Source organism: Chiloscyllium plagiosum, unplaced genomic scaffold, assembly GCF_037043375.1.
Source record: "Chiloscyllium plagiosum isolate Xiang-an unplaced genomic scaffold, Cpla_swu_hap1 HiC_scaffold_45, whole genome shotgun sequence".
In the NCBI taxonomy this organism is placed as follows: Eukaryota; Metazoa; Chordata; class Chondrichthyes; order Orectolobiformes; family Hemiscylliidae; genus Chiloscyllium; species Chiloscyllium plagiosum.
Genome location: NW_028270183.1, coordinates 5,252,584 through 5,279,359, shown reverse-complemented (window position 1 = coordinate 5,279,359; position 26,776 = coordinate 5,252,584). Strand labels below are relative to the sequence as shown.

The 26,776-nt window shown below is 45.9% G+C and overlaps 1 protein-coding gene across 4 annotated transcripts; it reads right to left on the bottom strand.

Moving 5' to 3' along the window:
* Nucleotides 1-643: 643 nt before the first annotated feature.
* On the bottom strand, nucleotides 644-26,746 carry trmt1 (tRNA methyltransferase 1). 4 transcript variants are annotated; one of them, XM_043694992.2, is made up of 17 exons: nucleotides 26,678-26,739; nucleotides 23,110-23,507; nucleotides 22,217-22,272; nucleotides 21,992-22,125; nucleotides 20,113-20,333; nucleotides 18,647-18,762; nucleotides 18,044-18,156; nucleotides 17,802-17,950; nucleotides 16,987-17,070; nucleotides 15,921-15,990; nucleotides 13,577-13,711; nucleotides 11,538-11,623; nucleotides 10,438-10,546; nucleotides 9,669-9,745; nucleotides 3,089-3,208; nucleotides 1,619-1,733; nucleotides 644-845 (listed from the first exon to the last, which is right to left on the bottom strand). In XM_043694992.2, the coding sequence occupies exons 2-17, from the start codon at nucleotides 23,475-23,477 to the stop codon at nucleotides 789-791; spliced, it is 2,010 nt and encodes a 669-aa protein (XP_043550927.1). In that variant the 5' UTR covers nucleotides 23,478-23,507; nucleotides 26,678-26,739; the 3' UTR covers nucleotides 644-788. The 4 variants fall into 4 exon arrangements, 3 of the variants coding, with proteins under 3 accessions (XP_043550927.1, XP_087839235.1, XP_087839234.1); XM_087983109.1 differs by having other exon boundaries at nucleotides 20,113-20,300; nucleotides 26,678-26,737; XM_087983108.1 differs by lacking the exon at nucleotides 26,678-26,739 and adding an exon at nucleotides 26,651-26,676.
* Between the last annotated feature and the right edge of the window lie 30 nt (nucleotides 26,747-26,776).

Below are 26,776 nucleotides of genomic sequence, written 5' to 3'. Positions count from 1 at the left end.
TGCTCTAGGCTCTTTGTTTAGCCTGATTAACTGTAACTGGGGAGAGGTGATGGCCTAGTAGTATCATAGCTGGACAATTCATCCAGAGACCCAGGTAATGTTCAGGGTCCTGGGTTCAAATCCTGCCATGGAAGATGGTGAAATTTTAATTCAATAAAAATCTGTAATTGAGTCTAATGATGACCATGAGCTGTTGTCGATGGTTAGAAAAACCCACCTGATTCACTAATGTCGAGAGTGTGGTGCTGGAAAAGCACAGGACACAGCATCCAAGGAGTAAGAGAATTGACGTTTCGGGCAAAAGCCCTTCTTCAGGAATGGTTCACTAATGTCCTTGCTTGGCCTACATGTGACTCTAGACCCATAGCAATGTGGTTGGCTTTGGGATGGCCAATAAACACTAGACCAACCAGCCATGCCCTAATCAACTTGTTCGGAAATGTTATGACACACCTCTGGGGCAGACTGGACTCAAACCCAAGCCTCCAAGGTTAGAGGCAGGAACACTACAACCATATTCAATGACTTACATCTGAATGGAGTTCAGGTGAGACCAGGACAGTGGTAACTATAACAAGAACTGCAGTCCAATATGATGCATGATTAGGGATAGGAAAATGGAACGGTACTTTGAGAAACAAGCTTCTTTAAAAACAATGCAGTTTAATTATAAATAAAACTTGCATATCTAATCTTACACTTTACATTTGGATCCTGCAACCACACTCAGGATGGCTTGTTACCTCTCAAGAGTTCAATGTTAACACAAAACTGCATCTCTCTGAAGCCTATTGGTCAGTTCCCTTTGTGGTTGCTTCCTGGTGACAATCCTCTCCACGGTTTCCCTAAAAGAAAGGACAGATCAGCCAAAAAATCTCTCAACAACTCCACAGTGCAGCACAAGAAACCTCCATTGCATTTCAATCTAATGCTTAAGGCAAGATTGAAGCTAAAGCTTATTTTAAAATGATTTATAACATCTCTGATCCCAAGGAGTGCTAGCAACTGAGAAAGATCCTTTCTCAAGTAGTCCCAAACCTCCTTGATGTTCCTGCTACAAAGCTGTCAGGTATTTGCAGCATCATCGTGGAGCAGTAAGATTTCGGTGGGGTAGGGTGGGGGCGGGAGCAGGATGTGTGTGCACTGTCTGGGACAATGCCCTTATCCATTAAGGAGAATCCTTTTAAAATGGACTCAGTCTCTACACAGTTAAGATAAATGTTTCTACCAGGTCACCATACAAACCCACAGCGGGATGTTCAAGTGTAGGTGATCGGTGCCAAAGCAAGCAACTGACACACTAACTAGTACATTCCGGTTGTAAACCTTTCGATAGCACCTGGCTCTTTGTGTATTAGCTCCAAATGCAGGCTAATGTGTGCCAGAGGAAGTGGTGGAGGCTGGTACAATGACAAAGGGCATTTGGATGGGTATATGAATAGGAAGGGTTTAGAGGGATATGGGTCAAACACTGGCAAATGGGACTAAAATTAATTTACGATGTCTGGTCAGCAAGGATGAGTTGGGCCGAAGGGTCTGTTTCCATGCTGCAACCCTTCATGTTAGTGTACGTTTCACACCCAAATAAATCCACATTGCCACCAGCTGCTGCTCTCACCTCTCGGAATATTTTACAGGGGATGGTCTTCCCAGAATCGGAATCGCCCAGTTTCTGCTTCCGTTTATTCTGCAGCCGTTTCCTTTTCTCTTCCAATGTTTGTTGAATTCCTCCACTAGGAGACACAAAGCACCAACTCTTCAACACACCCAGTCAACTCCCTTACAACAGGACCTTCTGCTATTGTCAGAGCTCAGAAAGCCCACTCTGTGACATTGCTCCTACCAACAGTGACTGGTAGAGACACAGAGCACTGAACCACAAGGAATGCTCATCTCACAGTTTGTCCATCAGCCTATGAACCCTTACTGCAAAATCAGAGAACAGACAGAGACAGGAATAATTCTGGCTCCAGTTGCTGTCCTTAGCATTTCAGGACACATTCTCATAGGAGACAGGGTACCTGTACCAGTGCAGATAGAGTGTGTCTGCAGCAAGACTAATGGGTTTTTGGGAAGTGGACTATGCTAACAGAATACCCAGGCTGCTTTTGGAAATCTGAGTTTACCCTGCGCACCCGGCACAGTGGTTAGCACTGTTACTTCACAGCGCCAGGAACCTGGGTTCAATTCTAGCCTCGGATGCCTGTGGAGTTTGCACATTCTCTCTGTGTCTGTGGGGATTTCCTCCCACAGTCCCAAGATGACCTAAATTATGAGGGGCATGGATAGGGTAAATAGACAAGATCTCTTCCCTGGGGTCAGGGAGTCCGGAACTAGAGGGCATAGGTTTAGGGTGAGAGGGGAAAGATATAAGAGAGACCGAAGGGGTAACTTTTTCATACAGAGGGTGGTACGTGTATGGAATGAGCTGCCAGAGGATGTGGCGGAGGCTGGTACAATTGCAACATTTAAGAGGCATTTGGATGGGTATATGAATAGGAAGGGTTTGGAGGGATATGGGCCAGCCAGGTGCTGGCAGGTGGGATTAGATTGGGTTGGGATATCTGGCCGGCATGGATGGGTTGGACCGAAGGGTCTGCTTCCATGCTGTACATCTCTATGACTCTATGCAGGTTAAGTGAACTGGCCATACTAAATTACCCATACTGTTCAGGAATGTGTAGGATAGGTGCATTAGTCAGAGTAAGTGTACAGTAATAGGGTAGGGGAATAGATCTTGGTGGGTTACTCTTTGGAGGGTTGGTGTGGACTTGTTGGGCCAAATGGCCTGTTTCCACACTGTAGGGATTCTATGATTTGGTGAATGTATAAGGCAGCTAAGTGGTGAAAAGCAGCCACTATTCTGTCACTCCCTCCCTCCCTCCCAGACACTGTCTCCAAAACAGTGATGGAGTTACACAGCAAAACTCTCTCACACGGCATCAGGCAGACTGGCAGTGAAATGGCCCACTTTGGAATTATACAAATTAAGTTTAAGTTGTACTGCTCGGAGTTTTACAAAAAGACAAGCCCAGCCCAAACGCAGCCCCCTCCAGCCATGGCTGCCTGTTACAGGCTGAAAGCTTACCCAACCTTGGCCCTCGCCTTTGGCCCCCAGTTGGCTTCCGGGTTTTCCTGGAATCGCTTTAGCCCTTGCTTCCTCGATTTGGGATTTGCATCTTCCCGGATATCGAAGCAAGCCTGCAGACTGAGAAACAGGAGGCTGGTGTAAAAGCTCGATTGGAGGCAAAAAGAAAGCAAAAAGTCACCATTACAAGGAAACGATAAACTTATTCTGAAGGAATTGCAGCACAATCCACAGTCAGTCAGAAAGGTCCCGCCCTTCTGAAAAAGAAAAAGAGGATGACACAGATGTACACAATTCTACCTCAGTAGAGTAATCACAGCAGTTTTTGGCTGGAAGACTTCAGGGAGAATCAACATTGGAATTGCAAAGCTAAAGTGCACCTCCCACCATCCTGGTTGCCAGGTGGCACGACGGTGAAGTCAATAGATTGGAAATCCAGAGGATCGGAGTAATGTTCAGACATTGGTTCACATCCAACAATAAAAACTAGATTCAGTCATTATGATGAACACAGCAACCCATCACCTACGAAAGCTATCTGCTGTCCTCACCCACTCTCGGATGACAGGGGACTCCAGACCCACAGTAATGTGTTTGACTCCTAACTGCCGTTTGAAATGGCCAAGCGTGTCACTCAGTTCAAGGGCAAGTAGGGATGGGCAACAAAGGCTCACTTTGGCAGCAGACCCAAGACAGAATAAAGAAATCTTGATGGGGTGACTGACTGACCACAGTGACAACATTCACTCAGAGTTGACAATAGGCCTGGACGTGAGGTGCGAGAAAAATCACCCGTTTCCCAAATTGACATATCCCAAAATGTTATCTTCTGAAAGAAATCTTCTGTTTCCACCATCTCTTTCAAAACCCATTGCACAGACTCCTAACTATAGGATAGGGTCTCAATGCAGTGGCCACACTGAAAAGCTTTTAGTTAGTTTTCGAATCAATCTGCTCAGAGCTGTTATGACATAGCTCTGAAATAGATGGGACTTGAACCCAGTCCCTCCTGGCACTGAGGTAGGGACACTACCACTGCACCACACGAAGCCCTCCCTAAAGGCTTTTACATTGATTTCCCAGGGCAGGAACCAGAGGCAGTGGAAGGTAGAATATAGACAAACTTTGGTTCTCAGATGCATAAAGGGAGAGAAATAAACAGAATTCTGCATCAAGAAATCAGCAGCCCACAAGGCATTTAGATTTAATTGTAGTTGGATACACAATCAGGATGCAGCAGGAGGAAATAGGACAGGTATTTGATCATGGAATCCAAGGAACCAAAGATCAATTTGCAGTGGTTTGCAAAGCCCCCTCAGTCTACAGCGATTTCTTGTAGCTGACTTGGAAACTTAAGACGGGTAAGCACTGAAGGTGGCCATTCAGTCCATCTTATGGGCGGCACGGTGGCACAGTGGTTAGCACTGCTGCCTCACAGTGCCAGAGACCCGGGTTCAATTCCCGCCTCAGGCGACTGACTGTGTGGAGTTTGCACATTCTCCCCGTGTCTGCGTGGGTTTCCTCCGAGTGCTCTGGTTTCCTCCCACAGTCCAAAGATGTGCAGGTCAGGTGAACTGGCCATGCTCAATTGTCCGTAGTGTTAGGTAAGGGGTAAATGTAGGGTTATGGGTGGGTTGCGCTTCGGCGGGTCGGTGTGGACTTGTTGGGCCGAAGGGCCTGTTTCCACACTGTAATGTAATGTAATCTAATCTATGCTCCCTTGCTCTTTTCCCCCCATTCCTCCACAGTTTTTCCCACCTTTTTAAGAATTTATCTAATTCCTTTTTGAAATTATTATTGAATGTTTCCACCATCTTATCAGGCAGCAGTGGATTCCTAGCCACAACTCACTGATTAAATCCCACTCCCCATCGTGATTTGCTTAAATTAGGGACATGCTCAGCCGAAATCCTTTCAGCATTTCAATAACATTAAAACAAAATGACTGGTGACCATAGGGAATCCACTGAGTCCCTACAGTGTGGAAGCAGGCCATTTGGCCCATCGAGTCCACACTGACCCTCCAAACAGCATCCCATCCAGACCCATCCTCTCTCACCCTATCCCTGTAACCGTACATTTCCCATGGATAATCCACCTAGCCGACACATCCCTGGATATTACGGGCAATTTACCACAGCTAATCCACCAGCTAATCTGCACTGTGGAAGGAAACCAGAGGAAACCCATGCAGACACTGGGAGAATGTGCAAACTTCGAGGCTGGAATCGAACCCGGGCCCCTGCTGCTGTGAGGTACTAGTGCTAACCACTGAGCCACCGTACCTCTGCAGCCCACTCAGAGGTGATGGGCAAAAGCAATGCCATACCCTATGAGAGCTTACTGAACATGCTTTCCACTGAAGCTCAGACCAAACCTCATTTCTGTAAGAAATAAACACAGGCACAGCATTGGTAGTGGGGGTTGGGTATACTTACAGCCTCTGCCATGAGATGCTGCTTTATGGAGCATCCGGGATGCTGAGGTGGTCATGGATAGCACATTTAGTGAATTGGTCACACCGCAGAATTGCTGAGGGAGGCAGTGAATGGGTGACCAAAAGGCAGAAAACAACTCGGAAGGCAGCGCAGGTGTCCCCTGCAGTCATCTCCCTCCAAAACAGGTGGACCATTTTGGATACTGTTGGGAGAGATGGCTCACCAGGGGAGAGCAGCAGTTGCCAAGATCATGGCACTGTGGTGGGCACTGCTGTTCAGAAGGGTGGGAGAAAGACTCATAGGGTCATAGTCATAGGGAATTCTATTGCAAGGGGAGTAGATAGGTGGCTCTGTGGCCAAAAACAAGACTCCCAGGTGCTCAGGTCAGGGATGTCATCGATCAGCTGCAGAGTATTCTAAAAGGGGAGGGTGAACAGCCAGTTGTCTTGGTGCATATAGGCACCAACGATACAAGTAAAAAACGAGATGTGGTCCGGAAAGCAGAGCACAGGGAGCTAGGAGAGAAGTTAAAGAGGAGGACCTCAAAAGGTAGTGATCTCAGGATTGCTACCAGTGCCCCGTGGTAGCCAGCATAGAAATGAAAGAATAAGCAAGACGAACACGTGGCTTGAGGGATGGTGTAGGATGGAGGGGTTCAGACTTGTGGGACATTGAGACCAGTGCTGGGGAGGGTGGGACTATTACAAATTGAATAGTCTACACCTGAACCAGACTGGAACTAATGTCCTTGGGGGAGTTTTTGCGACTGCTGTTGGGGAGGTTTTAAACTAATGTTGCAGGGGGCTGGGAACCAGAAGAGAAGACTAATAGACGGTGAGGTGGAAACTAGAAACTATTAAGGATCATGAAGTGAGCATTACCAAGAGGAAGAGTAGGCAGAGAGCAGATAAACCCAAACGAACTGGTGGTCTGAAGTGCATATACTTTAATGCAAGGTAAGGCAGACAAACATAGGGCTTTGATTGGTGCCTGGAAGTATGAAATTATTGCGATCACAGAGAAGTTGTTGAAGGATGTAGATACTTCAGACAGGACAGGGAGGGAAGTAAAGGGGGGTGGGGGTTGCATTGCCGGTCAGAATATTACGGCTGTGCTAAAGCAGGACACTATGGAGGGCTTGAACAGAGGCACATTATGCATAGAGCTGATAAATAAGGGTGCAGTTACATTATTGGGGCTGTACTAGAGGTCTCCCAACAGTGAGCATGAGGTATTATGGAAAGATGTAGAGGCAACAGGGTGGTGATGATGGAAAATTTTAATTTTCCCAACACGACTCGGATACACAGTGTCAGAGGGCAGGATGGGGCAGAATTTCTAAGGAGTGTCCAGGAAAGTTTTCTAGAGCAGAATGTCAATTGTCTGATGAGGGAAGGGGCCTTACTGGACCTGCTGTTGGGGAATGAGCCAGGCCAGGTGGTAGAAGTTGCAGTGGGCATTTCGTTGGGAATAGTGACCACAATTATGTAAGTTTTAGAATACTTGTGAACAAAGGTGAGTGTGGTCCTAAGGGAAGAGTACTAAACTGAGCCAAGGCCAATTATATCAAAATTCGGCAGGAGTGGGAAATGTGGATTGAACACAGCTATTTGAAGGGAAGTCCACATTTGAGATGTGGGAGGCTTTCAAAGATAGGTTGAAGATAGGGGCATGCCTATCCTGCACTTTGAAAACAAGGGATAGGAAAGGTACGATTCATGAACCGTGGATGACAGAAGAAATCATGCGACTAGCCAAGAGGAAAAGGGAAGCGTACATAAGGTCCAGGCAGCTAAGAACAGAATGGACCTTGAAGGAATAGCAGGAGAGTAGGACCAATCTTAAACAAGGAATCAAGAGGGCTAAAAGGGGTCATGAAATAACCTCAGTGAGCAGAATTAAGGAGAATCCCAAGGCCTTTTATTCATATATAAGCAGCAAGAGGATAACCAGAGAAAGGGTTGGTCCACTAAAGGATAAGGAAGGTTGTGTCGAACCTGAGAAAACGGGGGAGATTCTCAATGATTACTTTGCATCAGTGTTCACTGAGCAGAGGGACATGAATGTTGCGATTAGAGACAGAAGTTTGTTTACTCTGGATCACGTTGACATAAGGAGGGAAGATGTGTTGGGTAGGCTAAAGGATATTCAGGTGGACAAATCCCCAGGACTGGATGGGATCTATCCCAGGTTGCTGAGGGAGATGAGGGAGGAAATAGCTGGGACCCTGACAGATATCTTTGTGGCATCGGTAAACACAGGTGACGTGCAGGAGGACTGGAGGGTTGCTAACGTTTTCCCTCTGTTCAAGAAGGGTAGTAGGGATATTCCAGGTATCTACAGATCAGTCAGTCTGACGTCAGTCGTGGGAAAGTTGCTGGAGAAGGTACTGAGGGATAAAATCTACTTATATTTGGAAAAGAATGGGCTTATCTATGATAGGCAACAGGGTTTTGTATGGGGCAGATCGTGCCTTACCAACTTAATAGATTTCCTTGAGGAAGCGACCAAGTTGATAGATGAAGGAAGGGCTGTTGATGTCATATACATGGACTTTAGTAAGGCATTTGATAAGGTTTCTCCATGGTAAACTAATGGAGAAAGTGAAGTCACATGGTGTGCAGGGTGTTCTAGCTAGGTGGATAAAAAACTGGTTGAGCAACAGGAGACAGAGTAGTAGTTGAAGGGAGTTTCTCGAAATGGAGAAAGATGACCAGCGATGTTCCACAGGGATCAGTGTTGGGGCCACTGTTGTTTGTGATATACATAAGTGATCTGTAAGAGGGCACTGTTGGTATGATCAGCAAGTTTGCAGATGACGAAGATTGGTGGAGTAGCAGAAAAAATAGGGGACTGTCAAAGAATACAGGAGAATATAGATAACCTGGAGAGTTAGTTGGAGAAGTGGCAGATGGCGTTCAATCCAGACAAATTCTAGAGCGAATTATACAGTAAACAGAAGAGCCTTTGGAAAGTTGATGGTCAGAGAGATCTAGGTACCCTGAAGGTACCTGCACAGGTGGACAGAGCGGTCAAGGCAGCATATGGTATGCTTCCAAAGGAGAAAATGCTGGAAAATCTCAGCAGGTAGCTTTGACAAAGGGTCAGTTAGAGCTACCTGTCAAAGCTACCTGCTGAGATTTTCCAGCATTTTCTCTTTCGGTTTCGGATTCCAGCATCCGCAGTAATTTGCTTTTATCTATATGGTATGCTTGCCTTCATCGGACAGGGTATTGAGTATAAGAGCTGGCAGGACACGTTTAAATTGTACAAAACTTTGGTTCAGCCGCATTTAAAATACTGTGTACAGTTCTGGTCGCCACATTACCAAAAGGATGTGGACGCTTTGCAGAGGGTGCACAGAAGGATTACGAGGATGTTGCCTGGTATGGAAGGTGCTAGCTATGAAGAGAGGTTGAGTAAGTTAGAATTGTTTTCATTAAGAAAAAGGAGATTGAGAGGGGACCTGATTGAGGTCTACAAAATCATGAAGGGTATGGACAGGGTAGATAGAGATAAGCTTTTCCCCCAGGATGAGGGATTCAATAACAAGAGGTCACTCGTTTAAGGTGAGAGGTGAAACAATTAGGGTGGATGCAGGCAAAAAGCACTTTACACAGAGGGTGGTAGGTGCCTGGAATGCGTTGCCAGCAGAGGTAGTAGAGGCAGGCCCGGTAGATTCATTTAAGGTGTGTCTGACAGATGCATGAGTAGGTGGGGAGCAGAGGGATACAGATCCTTAGGAATTGGACAATGGGTTTAGACAATGGATTTGGATCAGCATAGGCTTGGAGGGCCGAAGGGCTTGTTCCTGGGCTGTAAATTTTCTTTGTTCAATATCAGAGCTGGACATCAAACGTGGGGAGCATCTGCAACTGGGGTTCATGTCATGTCTGTGTTTGATCCTATCTACACCCAATAGTCACATCCTAATATGAACCACAACAGGTATGGGAAGACCTTTGTGCCCTCACACAGGCCAGATTAGGAGGTCACAAGCGATATCTAACAACCCTATCCTCATCCAAACAGTGCCAGCTAACTCTGCATAGAGCAGGGAGGAGCGAGCCCAGGAGTTTAGTGATCTGTAAAATCCCATGCCCACACCGGATGGTGCAGCTGAAGGTTTACTGACAACTTACACGGGCTCTTTGCTGAGGATTCGAAAGGCAGGACAGCTCTCGGACAGCTTCTCTCGCTTCACTGGGTGGATTTTCTCCTGCACCAGAAACACAACTCACATTAGACAAGGTTACAGGAAGGATGACTGCTCTTCAGGGTGAGGTTATCAAGAAAGATCATGCAAATTAACTGTTTTCTCCAGAATTTAGAAGGCTGAAGGATGACCTGATCAAAGCCTTCAAGATACATGCAGGAAGAGGCAGGGGAGATAATCTATTTCCACTGGTTGGGGATTCTGGAAGTAGAGGGGCATAATCTGAGAATTCGGGCCAGACCAGTTGGGAGAGATGATAGGAAGCACTTCTACACACAAAGGGTGATGAATGTTTGGAACTCTCTTCCACAAATGGCAGTGGATGCTGGAACAATTGTTAGTTTTAAATCTAAGAGAGAGAATTGTTTGGCCTAACTCCATGAACTTGCCTTTGCATAAAAAGATTTTAAGGAACAGACAACATGGGCAGGGGATAGGGGGTAGGGGGTGAGGTCACAGATCAGCCACGATCTTATTGAATGATGGAACAGGTTTGAGGGACTGAATGGCCTACTCCTGTCCCTACATCCCGAAACCTCCAACCACTCATGACACTGCCACCTTCGTAACCAGTGCACAAAGATCGGTGGTCTCATATATTCAGGCCTTGGCAGAACATTAACTTTCATTTCACTGCATTTTCCATCTAATTGTGGACAATAACATCACTCAAACATCTGCAGAATCACACATACCCAGCACCTCATGATATCCCAGATCACTGAAGGTGGTGCATCAGTTTTAACAGCCTTTTGGCAAGCATGTGAGAGAGACACTCGATAACCAGCATGAAGCAAGGCAGACCTAATAGAAGGTGGAGGACAGAGAGATTACAACCATTTCTGTATATTATTGCATTCAGCACCACCATCTTTACTTGCCCTTAACTGTTATGGGGAAGGATGTTGGGAGGTCACTGTACTCAGCTGGAAATGAAAACTCATTCCAATTAAATCCAAAAACTCCCAGGGCAGGGACAGCACAGAGTTAGATACAGAGTAAAGCTCCCATACACATTGCCCCAATAAGCTCAACCTCAGGCAACACTGCCTACACACCTACCTCTGCTATCCTTTCCAATGCCCGTATGTGTGGCATTATGAGGATACAGTGATGCACTCAGAGTACTAACTCAGGTTAGTACTCTGCTCCTGGCAAAGTGGAAAAAACCCCCTTCCTATATTTGTCTGTCAGTCAGTCATTCTGGATTGGGAGGGGCCAGTGTCATATATAAACCTTGTCATTCCCTTTCAACTGCAAACACCTACCCTCCCAATAACCTGCTTCTGTTAAAATATCAATCACTGGCATTGTCTGTCAATCTGTTTTACTCAATCCTCTTGGTTTCAGTCAGTGCACTGCTTCCATCTGCTTTTATCAATCACCCCATGCAATCCTTTCTCCAGCATTATTCCTGATCTACAGTTACAGACAGCTCAATAACTCAGCTAACCCCATGGCAAAATGCTTTATATAAAAGTACAAAAGAAACATCTCAGACACCTTCAGTAGTTTCACAGATGGCTCAGCCCACTGCAACTAGGAATGCCAAGTAGCCTGGTACTCCATTCCCCACCCAGAGATACCCACCTCGATGCTACAAATTATAAATTACCACATCTGCAATGCGGGAATTTTCAGGAGTCACCAACATCAACTTTAAATTTATTGCCTTTTTATTAAAAAGCCAGGGTTTGCCTCTTCAGCAGAGACAGAGTGCGTTAAGGATTCATTTATAAATCTCTAACATCCTGGACCATGATTCATGACAGAGGAGAGAGGCTAATGATCCTACCTCATCTGTAGGAGTGATGGGGTATTACAGCGGATGACACTGCTCAGGTGATCCATTGTGTAGTATAAAGGGCAGTCTGGTAACTCCTGGGAAAGAGAAACCAATTTCAAGAGAAGCTTAAAATGCACCGATCGCTTCCAAGCGATCACATTCCATCCGCGTCCTGCCCACTCATGACTTGAGAAGGTAAATGGAGCATCACTTCAGTCAACACAATAACCTTAAAAGGATAAACCCGTCACAGGGAGAAGGCAAAGCCTTTGTCACAGAGCAGGCTTTAAGATTGGGTCTTAAAGAAGGAGATGGAAGTGCAAAGAAGTTTAAGGAAGAAAATTCTAAAGCACAGGGTCAAGTTGTTGTGGTTCTGTTCGCCGAGCTGGAAGTTTTTGTTGCAAACGTTTCGTCCCCTGGCTAGGCGACATCATCAGTGCTTGGGAGCCTCCTGCGAAGCGCTTCTTTGATGTTTCCTCCGGTGTTTATAGTGGTCTGTCCCTGCCGCTTCCGGTTGTCAGTTTCAGCTGTCCGCTGTAGTGGTTGGTATATTGGGTCCAGGTCGATGTGTTTGTTGATTGAATCTGTGGATGAATGCCATGCCTCTAGGAATTCCCTGGCTGTTCTCTGTCTGGCTTGCCCTATGATAGTAGTGTTGTCCCAGTCGAATTCATGTTGCTTGTTGTCTGCGTGTGTGGCCACTAAGGATAGCTACATCAACTAGCCACGAAACAACATGACCAGCTATCCTTAGTAGCCACACACGCAGACAACAAGCAACATGAATTCGACTGGGACAACACTACTATCATAGGGCAAGCCAGACAGAGAACAGCCAGGGAATTCCTAGAGGCATGGCACTCATCCACAAACTCCATCAACAAACACATCGACCTGGACCCAATATACCAACCACTACAGCGGACAGCTGAAACTGACAACCGGAAGCGGCAGGGACAGACCACTATAAACACCGGAGGAAACATCAAAGAAGCGCTTCGCAGGAGGCTCCCAAGCACTGATGATGTCGCCTAGCCAGGGGACGAAACGTTTGCAACAAAAACTTCCAGCTCGGCGAACAGAACCACAACAACGAGCACCCGAGCTACAAATCTTTGCACAAACTTTGAACAGGGTCAAGTGCTGAAGGCACAGTTGTCAGTGATGGGTCAAAGGGAGGAGATTGAGTCTGTTTAAGTAGTCAGAGAAGCTAATGGAGAGGTCTGGCTGGGGCTGGGAGGTGTGAACAGAGAGACAGAAGGAGCCCTGTAGGAACTTAAACACAAGAGAATTTCATATGGAAGTGTGGAGGCACCAAGGTCCAATGTACTGCAGCAAGCACAATGGTGATGGGTGAGTGAGACAGGACACTGTTTGAGCAGACTCATGCTTACCAAGGGTAGAGAGTGAAGTGTACAGAGCCTGAGGATAGCAAGGATTTTTAAGGGCCAGTGAGGAAACGGTGGCAGTAGATAACACCTTGGAGGTGGAAGTACATGATCTTTATGATGAAGAGGATACAGAGATGTGTGATTAGGGAAGTAGGGGACACTGACATTACAGCTGGTCTCCTGAGGGAGGGGAAAGGAGTTGATGGCAGACTGAAGCCAATGTTATTACCCGTTCTCTTTCTCTCCCTTTTGTCCTAGTGTTTAAGGCATGTTCTCTCACCTTGTGCTCCCCACTCCTAGGACCCAGAGTTGTTGAAATGGGAGTTGAGAATTTGTTCTGAAGTGCTGATTGGAATTGGCCATGTGGAAAGATGAAGAGGAACGTTTACATTGGAAAAAAGGGCCAGGTCAGAGGTGAATCATTTCATTAACTGGTTGCCATATTTGCCAACACTATAACCTTGAAACAAGGGTTTACTGCATCATTCTACAGAGCAGACAATGATTTCCAAAGTAATTCAAGGCACTTTACACTTGAGGATGTGACAAGCAACTCATTCCTCCAGCATAGTGTCATCCACCCCTAGACTGCACTCGCACAACCCTCCCTCCGCCATTCTGCCCCTCAGCAAACAGAGCATCTTTCCGGGAGCTCACCTCCTTGGCCATACTGAGAACACCTAGGATCCTATCGGAAGTCTTGAAGCGTTTCGGGTTGTGTTCCACTGATTTGAGAACTCTCTCGACAAAGTCTTGGTCATGGATTTGCTCAGCCCAGACTGGGCCGCCAAGCTGAAACCAGAACAGAAACATCATTGGTGTACTCTCACATACTCACCCCAACCCCTCTCATTGTGAGCACACACCTATACACAGACTGGTCTCTGTTGTTCAGTGCCACACTCTCCCACCCCCCAGCAGTTCATCTGGGGTTCAATTCCACAAGTGCCAGTCACCCACCAGTGCCATGCCTGATAAAAGAGAGAGTCAGCAACTGTTCATTACTAACAGGCCTTCTAACCCTGCTGGCTTCTGCTCCACAGGAGCTTCATCCGTGCACTATATACCAGGAAAGGATCAAGGTTTTTTTTAAATTGAAAACAGAAAGCAGAGGGATAACCTAATGGAAATTTCAGAAAGATTTTGAGAGTGGAAACAGAGAGAATGCTGTGTCCTGTGGGAAACAGGAAAACTGGAGGCTGTCAATAGAAAACAGAGACAAAGAATTTGGAGAAATGTCTTCATTCCATCAGGGACGGGCGAGAATGTGGAACTCACTCAGAGCGCAAGGGATTGGGGTGAATAGCTTTGCCGTATTTAAGGAGATAATAGACAATAGGTGCAGGAGTAGGCCATTCAGCCCCTCGAGCCTGCACCGCCATTCAATATGGCTGATCATTCCTAATCAGTATTCTCTTCCTGCCTTATCTCCATGACCCTTGATTCCACTATCTTTTGAGAGCTCTATCCAACTCTTTCTTAAATAAATCCAGAGACTGGGCCTCCACTGCCCTCTGGGGCAGAGCATTCCACACAGCCACCACTCTCTGGGTGAAGAAGTTTCTCCTCATCTCTGTCCTAAATGGTCTACCCCGTTGACTTGCAGACAGGGAGAAGGAAGTAGAGGGTTACAATTATAGATTTGGAGGAGAAAATATAGGAGATAGCTCAAACAGAGCAGAAGCATCAGCAAGAACTGGTCAGGCCAAATGGCCTGTCAAAACAAATTCGTTTTAAACTGAAGAACATTAAGGAAACAGATGAGTTTTTAATGACATTCAATACTTAGTTCATAGTCTCCATTAATAAGACTAAAATATTTCTTAAACTTCTCTCACCCCCAGCAGTTCATTTTGGGCAGCAATTTCTTTTGGGCGGCACGGTGGCACAGCGGTTAGCACTGCTGCCTCACAGCACCAGAGACCCGGGTTCAATTCCCGCCTAAGGCGACTGACTGTGTGGAGTTTGCACATTCCCCCCCGTGTCTGCGTGGGTTTCCTCCGGGTGCTCCGGTTTCCTCCCACAGTCCAAAGACGTGCAGGTCAGGGTGGATTGGCCACAGTGTTAGGTGATGGGGTAAATGTAGGGGTATGGGTGGGTTGTGCTTCGGCGGGTCGGTGCAAACTTGTTGGGCCAAAGGGCCTGTTTCCACACTAAGTAATCTAATCTAAACTGAAAAATAATGAACTGAATTTAAATCCCACCAGATGTCATAGAATCCCTACAGCGTAGAAACAGGCACTTCAGCCCAACAAGCCCATTTGGACACCCCCCAAAATAGTACCCCACCCACACCCATTCCTCTACATTTACCTCCAACCTACACATCCCTGAACACTATGGGCAATTTAGAATGGAGAATTCACCTACCCCATATATCTTTGGATTGTGGGAGGAAACCGGAGCATCCAGATGAAACCCATGCAGACAAGGGGAGAATATCTGTGTGGAGTTTGTAGAGTCGACAGAGGCTGGAATTGAACCCGGGTCCTTGGCGCTGTGAGGCAACAGTGCTAACCACTGGGCCACCATCCCACCCCAATGTGGTGGGATTTGAATACTAGTTCCTAAAGCATAAGCCAGGCCTCTGAATGATTAGTTCAGCGACATTCCCACTATACCACCATTTCCTCCTTTCTGAGGCTTGCAATATTTCGGTTTGTTAAAAAGGCACTATATAAATACGAGTTGCTATCCAAGTCAGCCAGTCTTTGCATAAAGCAGAACGTAAGAAAAGCTAGCAACAAGATCAGAAGCTGCTGGAAAAACTCAGCAGGTCTGGCAGCATCTGCGGAGAGAAAACAGTTCACGTGTTGGGTCCAGTGACCTTCTTCAGAACTCAAAACTAGCATCAGCTGAGGTGATTAGTTTTACCTTGTTTTGTAATTATTAATTTTCCTTTATTCGTTCAAAGGGCTTCATAGGACTACAGTGCACCTGTACCATGACTGTATCGAGAATAAAATTAAAAAGCATATACCAAATTTAAGGGCTCTCTTACCATGTGCCTCTGGTAGCAATGCTCACACTCTGTTCCCACGGGTGGTCCTGAGCTCGCTGTGTATTTGTAGCTGGATAAGAATAATATTATCCCAGGTTACTATTAGAAAAGAAAGATTTTTGAATTATACAGCAGCTTTCACAACTTCAGAATGTCCCAGAACACTGTCCAGCCAGTGAAATGGCGTCACTGTTGTGATGTAGGAAGTGCAGTAACACAGCAAGCTTCCACAAACAAACACAAACTGTCTCAGTGATGTTGAAATAAATATTACACAAGATGCACTCTCCTGCTGTTCAAAATAATACCATGGGATCATGGTTTAACAGTTCATGGGATATTTCAGCTCTCTCTGTTCTACACTGGGAATGTTAGGATCATTTCCTGTTTCTTCTTTGGGAATTGGACATGAACATACAATGTTCTAATTCTGAGTGTCACCTACTGGGCCATGCATGAACTGAACATCAGCACAGTAGCTGGCTCTGGTTTTCACGGGGCAACTTTTCCATCCCTCAGAAATAATTGCTTTATGGGAAAGTTGTCAAGGACAGGATGTTTCTACTCACTCAGCATCCCTGCTCCTGTCCGCAGTATCCACAGCAACAGATGGTCTTATCCAGTACAAGAATGAATGAATGCACTTGAGTTTCTCCAGTACCTTTCATAACCTCATTAACTAAACTGGACAAAGGACTCATATTGGTGATGCTGGAATCTTGGGAGCCCCGAAATGGGTCAGCCACTCAGTATTTCTAGTTGAAGATGGACAATTTAAAAATAAAATAATTATTTGCTGGCTGAGTGACAAATATTTGGTCAGGACTCTGGGGCAGAATTCACTTGTTTCTTTGGATAGTGCCTTGGGGTTTTTTTTGGAGCCACTTAATAGTGCAGAGCCTCTGACAGGTCTCTCTCTTGGCCAGGCTGAGTAACAGCAGTGTTAGCAGGAAGGGTGCAGCCCAGGGTATCCTGGGACACAACGATAACCAAGATATGAGCGAGAGAGAGAAAGAAATGGACAATGCTGTGTACTTACTTTACAAGAAGAGAAACAGTGACCTACTTGTTACCATGGCTGATCATCTTGCCCATCCTCTGAAGGTGGAAGGTGCCACAGCCCACACAGTGATAGATCAGAGCCTGTTTACTGTAACAAAAAGCCCAACTCTCAGGCACACAGCAGCTGACAGCTTCCAGCACATGCTCAAAACTAAGCAACATCAATCATCTCCCCTTCGGCAAGCACAGGAGAGCTGGATTGGGAAATGTGGAGACAGATTCTGATTTTTCAGTGTATACATAAATCGTTTTCCAAAAAAAAAGATTGATTGCAATGATACAGCTAACAGACAGCTGAAATGATATTATTGTTCCAGGAGGATTAAAGATAAAGAAGTCAAAATGAAGCCACTAGGATCCCTAGTCTCAGTCCAGACAGAACCACTTCTTCAAATGATTCTTCTGTGAGACACAGATCCATACTGTCCTAGCTCCTGGCCCTGGGTGTGGCTGTGTATAAACCTGGTGCTGACCTGATGCCATGAACACAAGGTAGAGGACAGGGTCTGGGGTCAGTGCTGACAAGGTCCGAATCCTCACGTCTGTGAGCATGGGGAGATCCAGCACACTGTCTGGGCTGGACAGCTGCTTGGACAGTGTGCAAAGAGAAGCTGGTGACGCTGGTGACTAAAAGAAATCCCAGGAGCAGTACACAACATGTGGACGATAGGACATTTAAAAGCAAACAATTTAACTGGCTCCAAAATGAACAATAAAGGTTGGAAATTCAATTTTATTTGACCAGTCTTTCTCATATTAGACTGAAGTTGTGTAACCTCCTGTAAACAGGCTGACCAGGCTTCACCCAGGTGACCGTACCTGGCAGATGCTTTAACCTTAGCCTGTCCTGTGAAGACCTGGACAAAGACTCGGATATAGAAGTCCACACTGACAGAGAGGACAGGAACAACGTATCGCTGGTAACAGTTTGCACGAAGATCCAAATTGTGTAGGATGATGCGTAAAGCCTGTGGGGAGAAGTGGAATAAGAACAGGGGATGACCAAGGCGGTGAGAAACAACACGCCAACCAGGAGAGCTTCAGAATCAGCAGCCACTCACCATTTCGTGACAGAACTTTGACTTCAGCGACATGGCTCCGTACTTGCTGTAACAGGTCTCCCCACTGTTCCCAGCCATTACTGCCATGTCAGTACATGTCACACAGAGAAGCCCTTCAAAAACACAGAAGATGGAGTTCTTCAACTCACTTCACTGTAATCAGGAGCATTCTCAGAAATTCCAGTGAGAACTGCAAACATCTACAGTTCTACCCTTACACAGCAAGTCAGCACAACACAGAATACTCCCAGTGCCTGACAGATTCCCTCCCAAGGGCAGAAATGCTGCTTGAAAATTCTTTAATGCATCAGACTCTCCACGCAGCAACAGTATCTGGGTGATAGCAATCCTTCCTTCAGGTCAGCACAGATGTTCCAGACTGGAACAAGCACCCTCTCCTGCTCCTAGCACGATGTCAGCCAGAGAAGACACCTTCTGCACGATGTTAGCCACAAGCTGCAGAAACAGCCCAGAACACATTTCACCCGCACTGCCTCACATCCACACATCCCGTTAAGGCTGAACCGTAGATGCCAAGGACCAGCTCTGAATGGTCACTCTATTTCCTTGCAAGATTCCAAACACATCACCACTTGTCCTCACCTCCTTCACTAACTGCTTGAACAGCCGCATCGATGAACTGTGAAGGACTTCCATATGGATCCAGGTCAATCACATCAAACCGGTCCTGTCTCCTCCTGGACCCACACAGGAGCATACTGCAGGGACAAGAGAGAGGGAGAGAGAAAGAAAGAAAGAGACAGAATCAGAGACAATCCTTCGGTCTCCTCGGTTAGCATTTATTCAGACAAACAAGTCTTACCTTAAAAAATAGAAATAAGACAGCAGATTGATAAAGCGCAAGAAACAACAGCACAGAATCCAAGCATACATTGTTAATGGTGAAGCAATAATCCTCAGGGCCATTTCCAAATGGAATTGTTGGAGACCTGTCACCAATGGGACCTCTCCATTCTAAAGGCTCCTCTCCCCTGGTCACTGATTGGACCTCCCCATTCTAAAGGCTCCTCTCCCCTGGTCACTGATTGGACCTCTCCATTCTAAAGGCTCCTCTCCCCTGGTCACCAATGGGACCTCCCCATTCTAAAGGCTCCTCTCCCCTGGTCACTGATTGGACCTCTCCATTCTAAAGGCTCCTCTCCCCTGGTCACCAATGGGACCTCCCCATTCTAAAGGCTCCTCTCCCCTGGTCACTGATTGGACCTCCCCATTCTAAAGGCTCCTCTCCCCTGGTCACTGATTGGACCTCCCCATTCTAAAGGCTCCTTTCTCCTGGTCACTGGTCCTCCAGAGGCTGAGATAGGTCTCTCTCCCCAGAGTCTGGAGGGGACAGGTTCAGGGTGAATTTGTGAAGCTCGAGCACAAGGTCCAGAACAACATCTCAGTGTCGGGCAGGGTACTTGCAGTCAGAAGTGGCAACTTTCGAATGAGCTGTTGAACAGAGACAGTTTTGCCTCGGGCAGAGGTAAATGGTCACGTGACATAATTCTGAAGAGCAGCAGGGAGCTCTGCCCAGCATCCTGGCTCAGCACACATCCCTCAAATCAACAGCATTAAAACATCACCACGCCAGGCTGTGGGATTTTGCAGTGTGCAAATGGACCACCACCGTTCCTAGAAGACCCTTGTGGGATAGTGGTAGTGTCCCTACCTCTAAGCCAGGAGGGCCAGGTTCCAGTCCCACCTGCTGCAGATGTGAGTAATAGCATCTCTGAACAGTTTGTTTTGAAAATAAAATGCAGAGACTCCCCTTCAGAACTACCTCATTGACTGTAAAGTATTTTAGAACATCTCAACATCGTGATCGATGTTGCAGAAACGCAAACTCTCCTTCATCTAACTTTATCCAGAAACACTGGGTGGAAGAAACGGAAGGGAGTTATAGAGTTATCAAAGTCCTCAACACCGAAAAAGGCCCTTTGGCCCATTGAGATGGTTTTTGACAGACACAGTTACCTAACTATTCTAGACCCCATTTTCCTACATCAGGCCTTGTGTGCCTTTTACTTCACTCACTAATAAGTCTCAGTTTTAAAAAAAAATAGTACCTTGCATCTGCCAAGCTGGCCGTTACTAAGTGCTGCACTTCATTCAGCTCAATATTTCTCTTCATCAGTGTCACTGCTTTCTCAGAAAAATCGTTTGCCACAATGCTGTGAATTCCGGGGACTTCCTTGGCGAATCGAATCGAGCGAAGTCCAGATGCTGCCAGTCCCTCGAGAACACGAATCCCACCCTGCACGTGGTAACCAAACTCGATAAGCAGAGGCTGCATCACAGAGTATAGGCCTGAGACACTTCAAGACACAAACCAACTCAGGCAGCAGCAAGATTCTCAAGGGCACCAGCTCACAATCCAGTTTGAAATCTAAACAAATGTCTTTCCCTGCCTCACTTCAGTGAGCACTCTCGAAATTCTCGACAGTCAAAACCCCTTTCTGCCTCCCATTCACACTCGCCCTGGATTAGGAACCTGATGAGTAGGTAATCGCACAAAGTGGCAATTTGGTCCCTCCTGCAATTCTGCTGCTCCCCCCACTGACCAGATCCTCATGGCCACTCCACCCCTACCTCAGTCTATCCCTCCCCGCTGCCACACCTGCTCCCCCCCGGCACAAGGGGGCGACAGGTCCCACTGCCCCACCTGCTCCCCCACCCCAGCACAGGGGGCACAGTCCCTGCTTATTGTCAGCAATCAACAAGCAGTTAATCCTTGTCCTCAGGCCTTTTCAGCAACAAGGGGTCAGAACAGTAAGGAACAAGCTCCAGACTTTCACTCTTCCTCCCCCCTACCTTAGCCTGAGGGATGCTGAAGCCAATTACAGTCCCTTCCAATCCCACAAATAAGTTAAACTGATGCAAGTATCATCAACTAGTCAGGTCTGGCAAGGATTTCCACAGTCCACTGCACCTAGGAGAGAGCTGATGACTATATGCTAATTAGGGGATCTTTAGACGAGAATCAAATTCGTACAGGGTATAAATCAAGAAATCAGTTGTATTGGAATTGTGTGAAGTTAAAACTCTGACCGGGAAAGTATCTTAACCTTTGGTGTTTTGCAGTAAAGACCAAAACACAGATCTCCTGCTCTGGGCCAAGTAGATTTGTTCCCCAGCCTCTTGCTTGAATAGGAAAGCTATTAATTTCTATTGAATTAGTTACTCTGCCTCAGTAACCCATTGCTAATGAGCTCCAATATGTCTAAAACCATCCAGCTACAATGAATGATTTCATTTTGTATCAAACACATCTCACTTCCCCTTCCACAGCACTGCAAACAAAGTCTCAGGTTCCTGCAGTATTTATAGCAATGAGCAAGGTCCAAGATTCAGAGGCTTTTGGATAGAAACACAGGCCTGTGCTGCACAGTGGTTACATCACTAGATAAATAATTCAGAGCCCCGGACTAACCGTCCAGAGACATGGGTTCTAATCACTCCAGGAAAGCTTGGAACTTTACTTAAACAACAAACCTGGAATAAAAAGCTGATCTCAGATATGGTTATTGTGAAATTACCAGCTTATTATATAACAAAACACATCTGATTCATGCACATAGCACACAATCCCTTCAGGGAAGATAAAGGCCATTCAGCCCATCAAGTCTGCCTTCTAAAGAGCATTTCACCCTAACCTTGCAATTCCCAAAGCTAACCCCCCTAGCCTGCACATCCCTGCACACTACAGGGCAATTGAGAATGGCCACTCCACCTAACCCACACATCTCTGAACTCTAGGAGAGATTTCTGCCAACCTTATCCTATGTGCCCTCTGAAACAGCCAATCAAGCCACTCAGCTGTAGTCAAGATGTTAGCTCACCACTGCCTTCTCAGGAGCAGTTAGAGATGGACAGCAAACACTGGGTCTCACTCATGTGGCTCACACTGAGAATGGAAAGAACCAGGCTAAATGAGGATTGCCTCACCTCACATTTCTCCCCGACAGTGGCCGTTCTCTTTAACGCTGAAGTATCTCCCAATCCTGCTGCAGTTCCAGCGTTTTCACTTTCCGTCAAGTTGACAACAATTTTCTGCCTTTCCTCCTCTCCGGGGACCAGCACTGTGCAAAATGTTCCAAGGCTGGTTAGTACTGTATTGGTGTGCACCAGCACCCCAATGCTCCATTAAAGACAAGCCCAATACCCACTCACCTTGAATCCCCTTGGACAGGAGCTGCTGTCGGGCAAACTCTGTCATGACAGCACATCTGGAGTGGGGCGGGGAAGAGAGAGACAGACAGAACAAGAGAGAGAAACACAATTACTGCAATTTGGCCTTAACGCCCAAGCCCCATCCCACAAAGCACAAGACCATTTGCTTCCCAATGGGATTTATAGCCTTGAGTGGAGGAACAATGGAACTGACATACTTTACCACTCTAATTATCACCCAACTCTTTAATTACCCCAGCATGTGCACTCTAGGGATCCTGTCCTCACCCTGTCTCAGTGTCCCTCACACTACTTCAGTGCTTTCAAATTCCTGATCACACATTTCAAACTCATGGGAATACCCTCCTGGTGATTTGTGTCACAGCCTGTTGAACCAAACTCGTTGTGGTACTCCCTGACGGTGATGCAGCCAAGTCGGTGAAATGACAGTCTGCATCCAGTTGCCACTGGACTGGCTTGGTTACAATGTTGGGGAACTGTCCTCAAACAACTTTCACAGGCAGCAACCCACAACCCCCACCCAACCCACCGCTCCCCCTGCTGAAGGAGCAGCGCTCCGAAAGCTTGTATTTCAAACAAACCTGTTGGACTATAACCTGGCGTCATATGATTTTTGACTTTGCCCACCCCAGGCCAACACCAGCACCCCCACATCACAAGTACAATATGGCAGCAACTTGAGGCATTCCTCCAGCTGTCAGTAGTTCTACCAAATTTGCTTTGACAATGCTATTAGAACTTGGCATGGTCTTTAAAAAACTGCAAAACAAACTAGAGCAAACAAATAACTAACTATAGTCCATCTGAACCAATTAAGGGTCTGATAACAAGATGTGCTCCATGTTAACAGGCACACAACAGCAAGTACTTACGTGAGGTCACGGTTAAACTCTTGCACAGGGTTATAAAACACTTCATTCGCACTGGGGAAAATAATTTGTGCCTTCCCCTCATTTATAACAGTCTCTGTGTTTGTCATTCCTGGCGGAGTTGCACTGTTTGGTAGAGAGTCCTCAGCAGCTTCCAAAAGGCTGCTGTTTTGACACTGCTCGCTGCCATTGCTGGTACACGTAGAGTCTCGCTCCACACGTGTCTCCTCTCCCATTTCCATCATGGAGCTGTGCCCTGCAGTAACATGAAACAGAGACTCTGTCTGCGCTGCACTCCTTGCCACCATCCAAGTGGCATTCAAAGTGCGGGGAATGAAATATCTGACCTGCAGCACACTGTTTACCAGCATTCAGCAACAGGAGAGGCTGTAGTTTTAACTCTGCAGGAGGAAAAAGCAAAAGGTAGTGAGACAGTGGCATACTATAAAGAAAAATATCTTAAATGGAATATCAGCAACTTGTATTTTTATTAAAAGGCTAGTATGCAAGTACAGCAAGAATTAGGAAAGCTAATATTGTTTATGGTGAGGAGAATTAAGTACAAAATAGGAAGTTATGCTTCAGTTATACAGGACACTGGTGAGACCACTTCAGGAATATTGTGCACAGTAATTGTTTCTCTATTTAATATAGAAAATAGGAGCATGAGTAGGCCATTCAACCCTGCTCCACCATTCATGATAATGGCTGATCATCCAACTCAAAAGCCTATTCCTGCTTTTCCCCCCAAATCCTGTGACCCACTCCCACCTTCCACATGTACTACATCTAACTCCTTGAAATCATAATATTTTGGCTTTGAATGTTTTCTGTGGTAGCAACTTCCACAGGCTATCAATTTCTGGCTGAAGAAATCTATCCTCTTCTCAATCCAAAACAAAACCTGTATTGTTAGATTGTGAGCCCAGGTTCTGGACACACCTGCCATTGGGAACACCCTTCCTGCATCCACCCCATTTAGTCCTGTTAGAATTTAACAGGTTTCTATCAGATCCAACCTGATTCTTCCTAACTCCAGCAAATATAATCCTTAACTGATTCAAACTCTCCTCATACATCTGTCCTGCAATCAGTGTGCTAAGTCTTTGGCGCACTCCCTCTGTAGCAAGAGCATCCTTCCTCAGATAAGGAGGCCAAGACTATTCACATTGCTCCTGTTCTTGAATTCTCTGTGTGTGTGCCACATACCATTTGCTTTCTTTACCACTTGCTGTATTTGCATGCTTATTTTCAATGACTTTTGTATGAGAACACCAAGGTCTCATTGTATAGTCTCCGCCCCTCAATTTATCATCATTCAGCTAATAAAATGCCTCCAGCTTTGCTAACAAATTAGATAACCTCATTTATTCAGATTGTACTGCTACTGCTCTGCATTTGCCCACTCACTCAACTTGTAGAAGAAATACTGAAATGTCTCTGCATCCTCCCACCCAGATTTATGTCATTTGCAAATTTGGAGATGTTGCAGTTAGTCCCCTTATCTAAATCATTCATATATATTGTGAATGGCTGGGGTTCAAGCACTGATCCCTGTGGTACCCTGCTGGTCACTGCCTGCCATTAAGATAAAGGAAGAATGTAAGTGTGTGGAAGCACTTTAGAGAAGATTATCTTGACCTTGAATGGGCACATTGTCTTATGAGGAAAGGGTGGACAGACTAGGCTTACATCTGTGAAAGAGTAAGAAGTGACAAATGATTAAAACACAAGACCCTGAGGAGTCTTGCAATGGTAGATGTGGAGAGGATGTTTGTTCTGCACAGAAACAATAAAACTAAGGGTCACCATTTAAAAACTTAAGCGGTTACCCATTCAAGATAGAAGTGAGGATTTTTTTTGCATATCTTTCCAACTCTTCCTCAAAAAGGCTTTGGAGGTGGCAGAGTGGATAGATTCTTGATAAGCCAGGGGTGAAAGATTATCATCAGGTAGTTGGGAACATGCAGTAATCAGAGCAGACAAGAGGCTGAGTAGCCTACTCCTGCTTTGAACTCATATGATAAACATTAGCAAGGACAGCACAGAATTCGCCTGCTTCTAACAGTGGCCAGATATTTTACATCTCTCTGCTGTTTAATATCTGATCTAAAATTAAAAATTTCACAAAGGCATCTGAGAAATTGACTCTAACCCAAATAGTAATATGTTGCTATCTCATCAGAACACAAATTATTTTGTCATTGACACTCTCCTGCAGTTTGCCTAGGTTTGAGCACCAATTAATGCCACTTGAATGTGGAGGATGATAGGAAAGTTATTCCAGATAAGCAGGAGGTTGGCTGCTTGTTACACAGGACAATATCATTCAGTGGGAGCAGCTTATTGTTAAATAGCATGAGAAGGATAGTGAGAGAAAGTGAAGGCTGCAGATCAGAGCTGAAAATGTGTTGCTGGAAAAGCACAGCAGGTCAGGCAGCATCCAAGGAACAGGAGAACCCACGTTTCGGGCATAAGCCCTTCTTCATTCCTGAAGAAGGGCTTATGCCCGAAACGTCGATTCTCCTGTTCCTTGGATGCTGCCTGACCTGCTGTGCTTTTCCAGCAACACATTTTCAGCTGAGAAGGATAGTGGTGTGGGAGAACTAGAGGAGGTTGCTACTAAGAATGGAGTAGAAATGGAAAGCATGCAGAGAAGGTCATGTCTGAAAAGGAGGCCAATGGAGCCGGTACAAAGTAGCAGTTGTAGCTGAATGGCACAATGACAAAGAATTGAGATTTAAGCATGAGCCCCAGGAAATGTAGGAGCAGGAATTGGGGAAGTAAGGAATTTTTCCACTTTTGCTCTATTTAATAAAAAAGCTTCTCTAGCAGAATGTAAGAAAGAGCATTCAAGGACTTAACTAAAGTCACTCAGTCACCACTACACACAACCCTTTGCAAGGGTTTGGAATTTTCTAAAGAGGAACCTTCTCAGAACTTTGAAATCTATTTGCTATTGGAAATCGATTGAGATCTAGAAGATAGCAGAGTTGCTGAACTCAATCACACATTCCCTGCAATTAAGAAAAACAGTGCAGGTCTGGGCAGCATGTGTGGAGAGGGGGAGGGACACAAAACTGAGTTCACATCTGGAGTCCAATGTGACTCTTCAGAATTGGGATGGCAGGTTTAAAAAAGAATGAATACAGGAGGAGACAAAAAAGGAAATTGCTGGAAAAGGTCTGCAGATAGAAGTCAGAGTTAATTGGACCCTTCCTCAAAAACTGGAGGAGAGTAGTTGAGAAAGGGTCACTGAACCCAAAATGTTCACTTTGGTTTCTCTCTCCACAGCCGCTGTCAGACCTACAGAGCTTTTCCAGCAATTTCTGTTTCTGATTTACAGCACCCGCAGTTCTTTCGGTTTTTAAAAACAGGAGGCCATTCTGCCTGGGTAGTACTATCCTATTTTTCCCTCACCCTTGCTTAGTAAGTGCAAAGGATGTGAATGTAAGAAATCAAATGTGAATGAAAATAAGAAAGTGCAGCAGGAGGGGGAAAAAAGCATGTACTTAAGCAGCAAAACCAAAAAGTTACAAAGCACCTGCGTTTAGACTTGCTGCAGCAGTACCTGATAATCGACGCCACGTTGGTGAGGGCAGCAGGGGCATGATGGGAAGTGGACTCCCTGGTTAATGCGCGGGGGGGGGGTCACGTGCTGGTGGATCGA

Excerpts from the sequence above, each read along its gene's own strand:
- trmt1 (XM_043694992.2), bottom strand. The coding sequence starts at position 23,477 with ATGCTGGTAAACAGTGTGCTGCAGGTCAGATATTTCATTCCCCGCACT. Across the intron at positions 22,273-23,109 it reads GAGTTTAACCGTGACCTCAC|ATGTGCTGTCATGACAGAGT; the intron begins GTAAGTACTTGC and ends GCCCCACTCCAG. Across the intron at positions 18,763-20,112 it reads GCCAGCTTGGCAGATGCAAG|TATGCTCCTGTGTGGGTCCA; the intron begins GTACTATTTTTT and ends TTGTCCCTGCAG.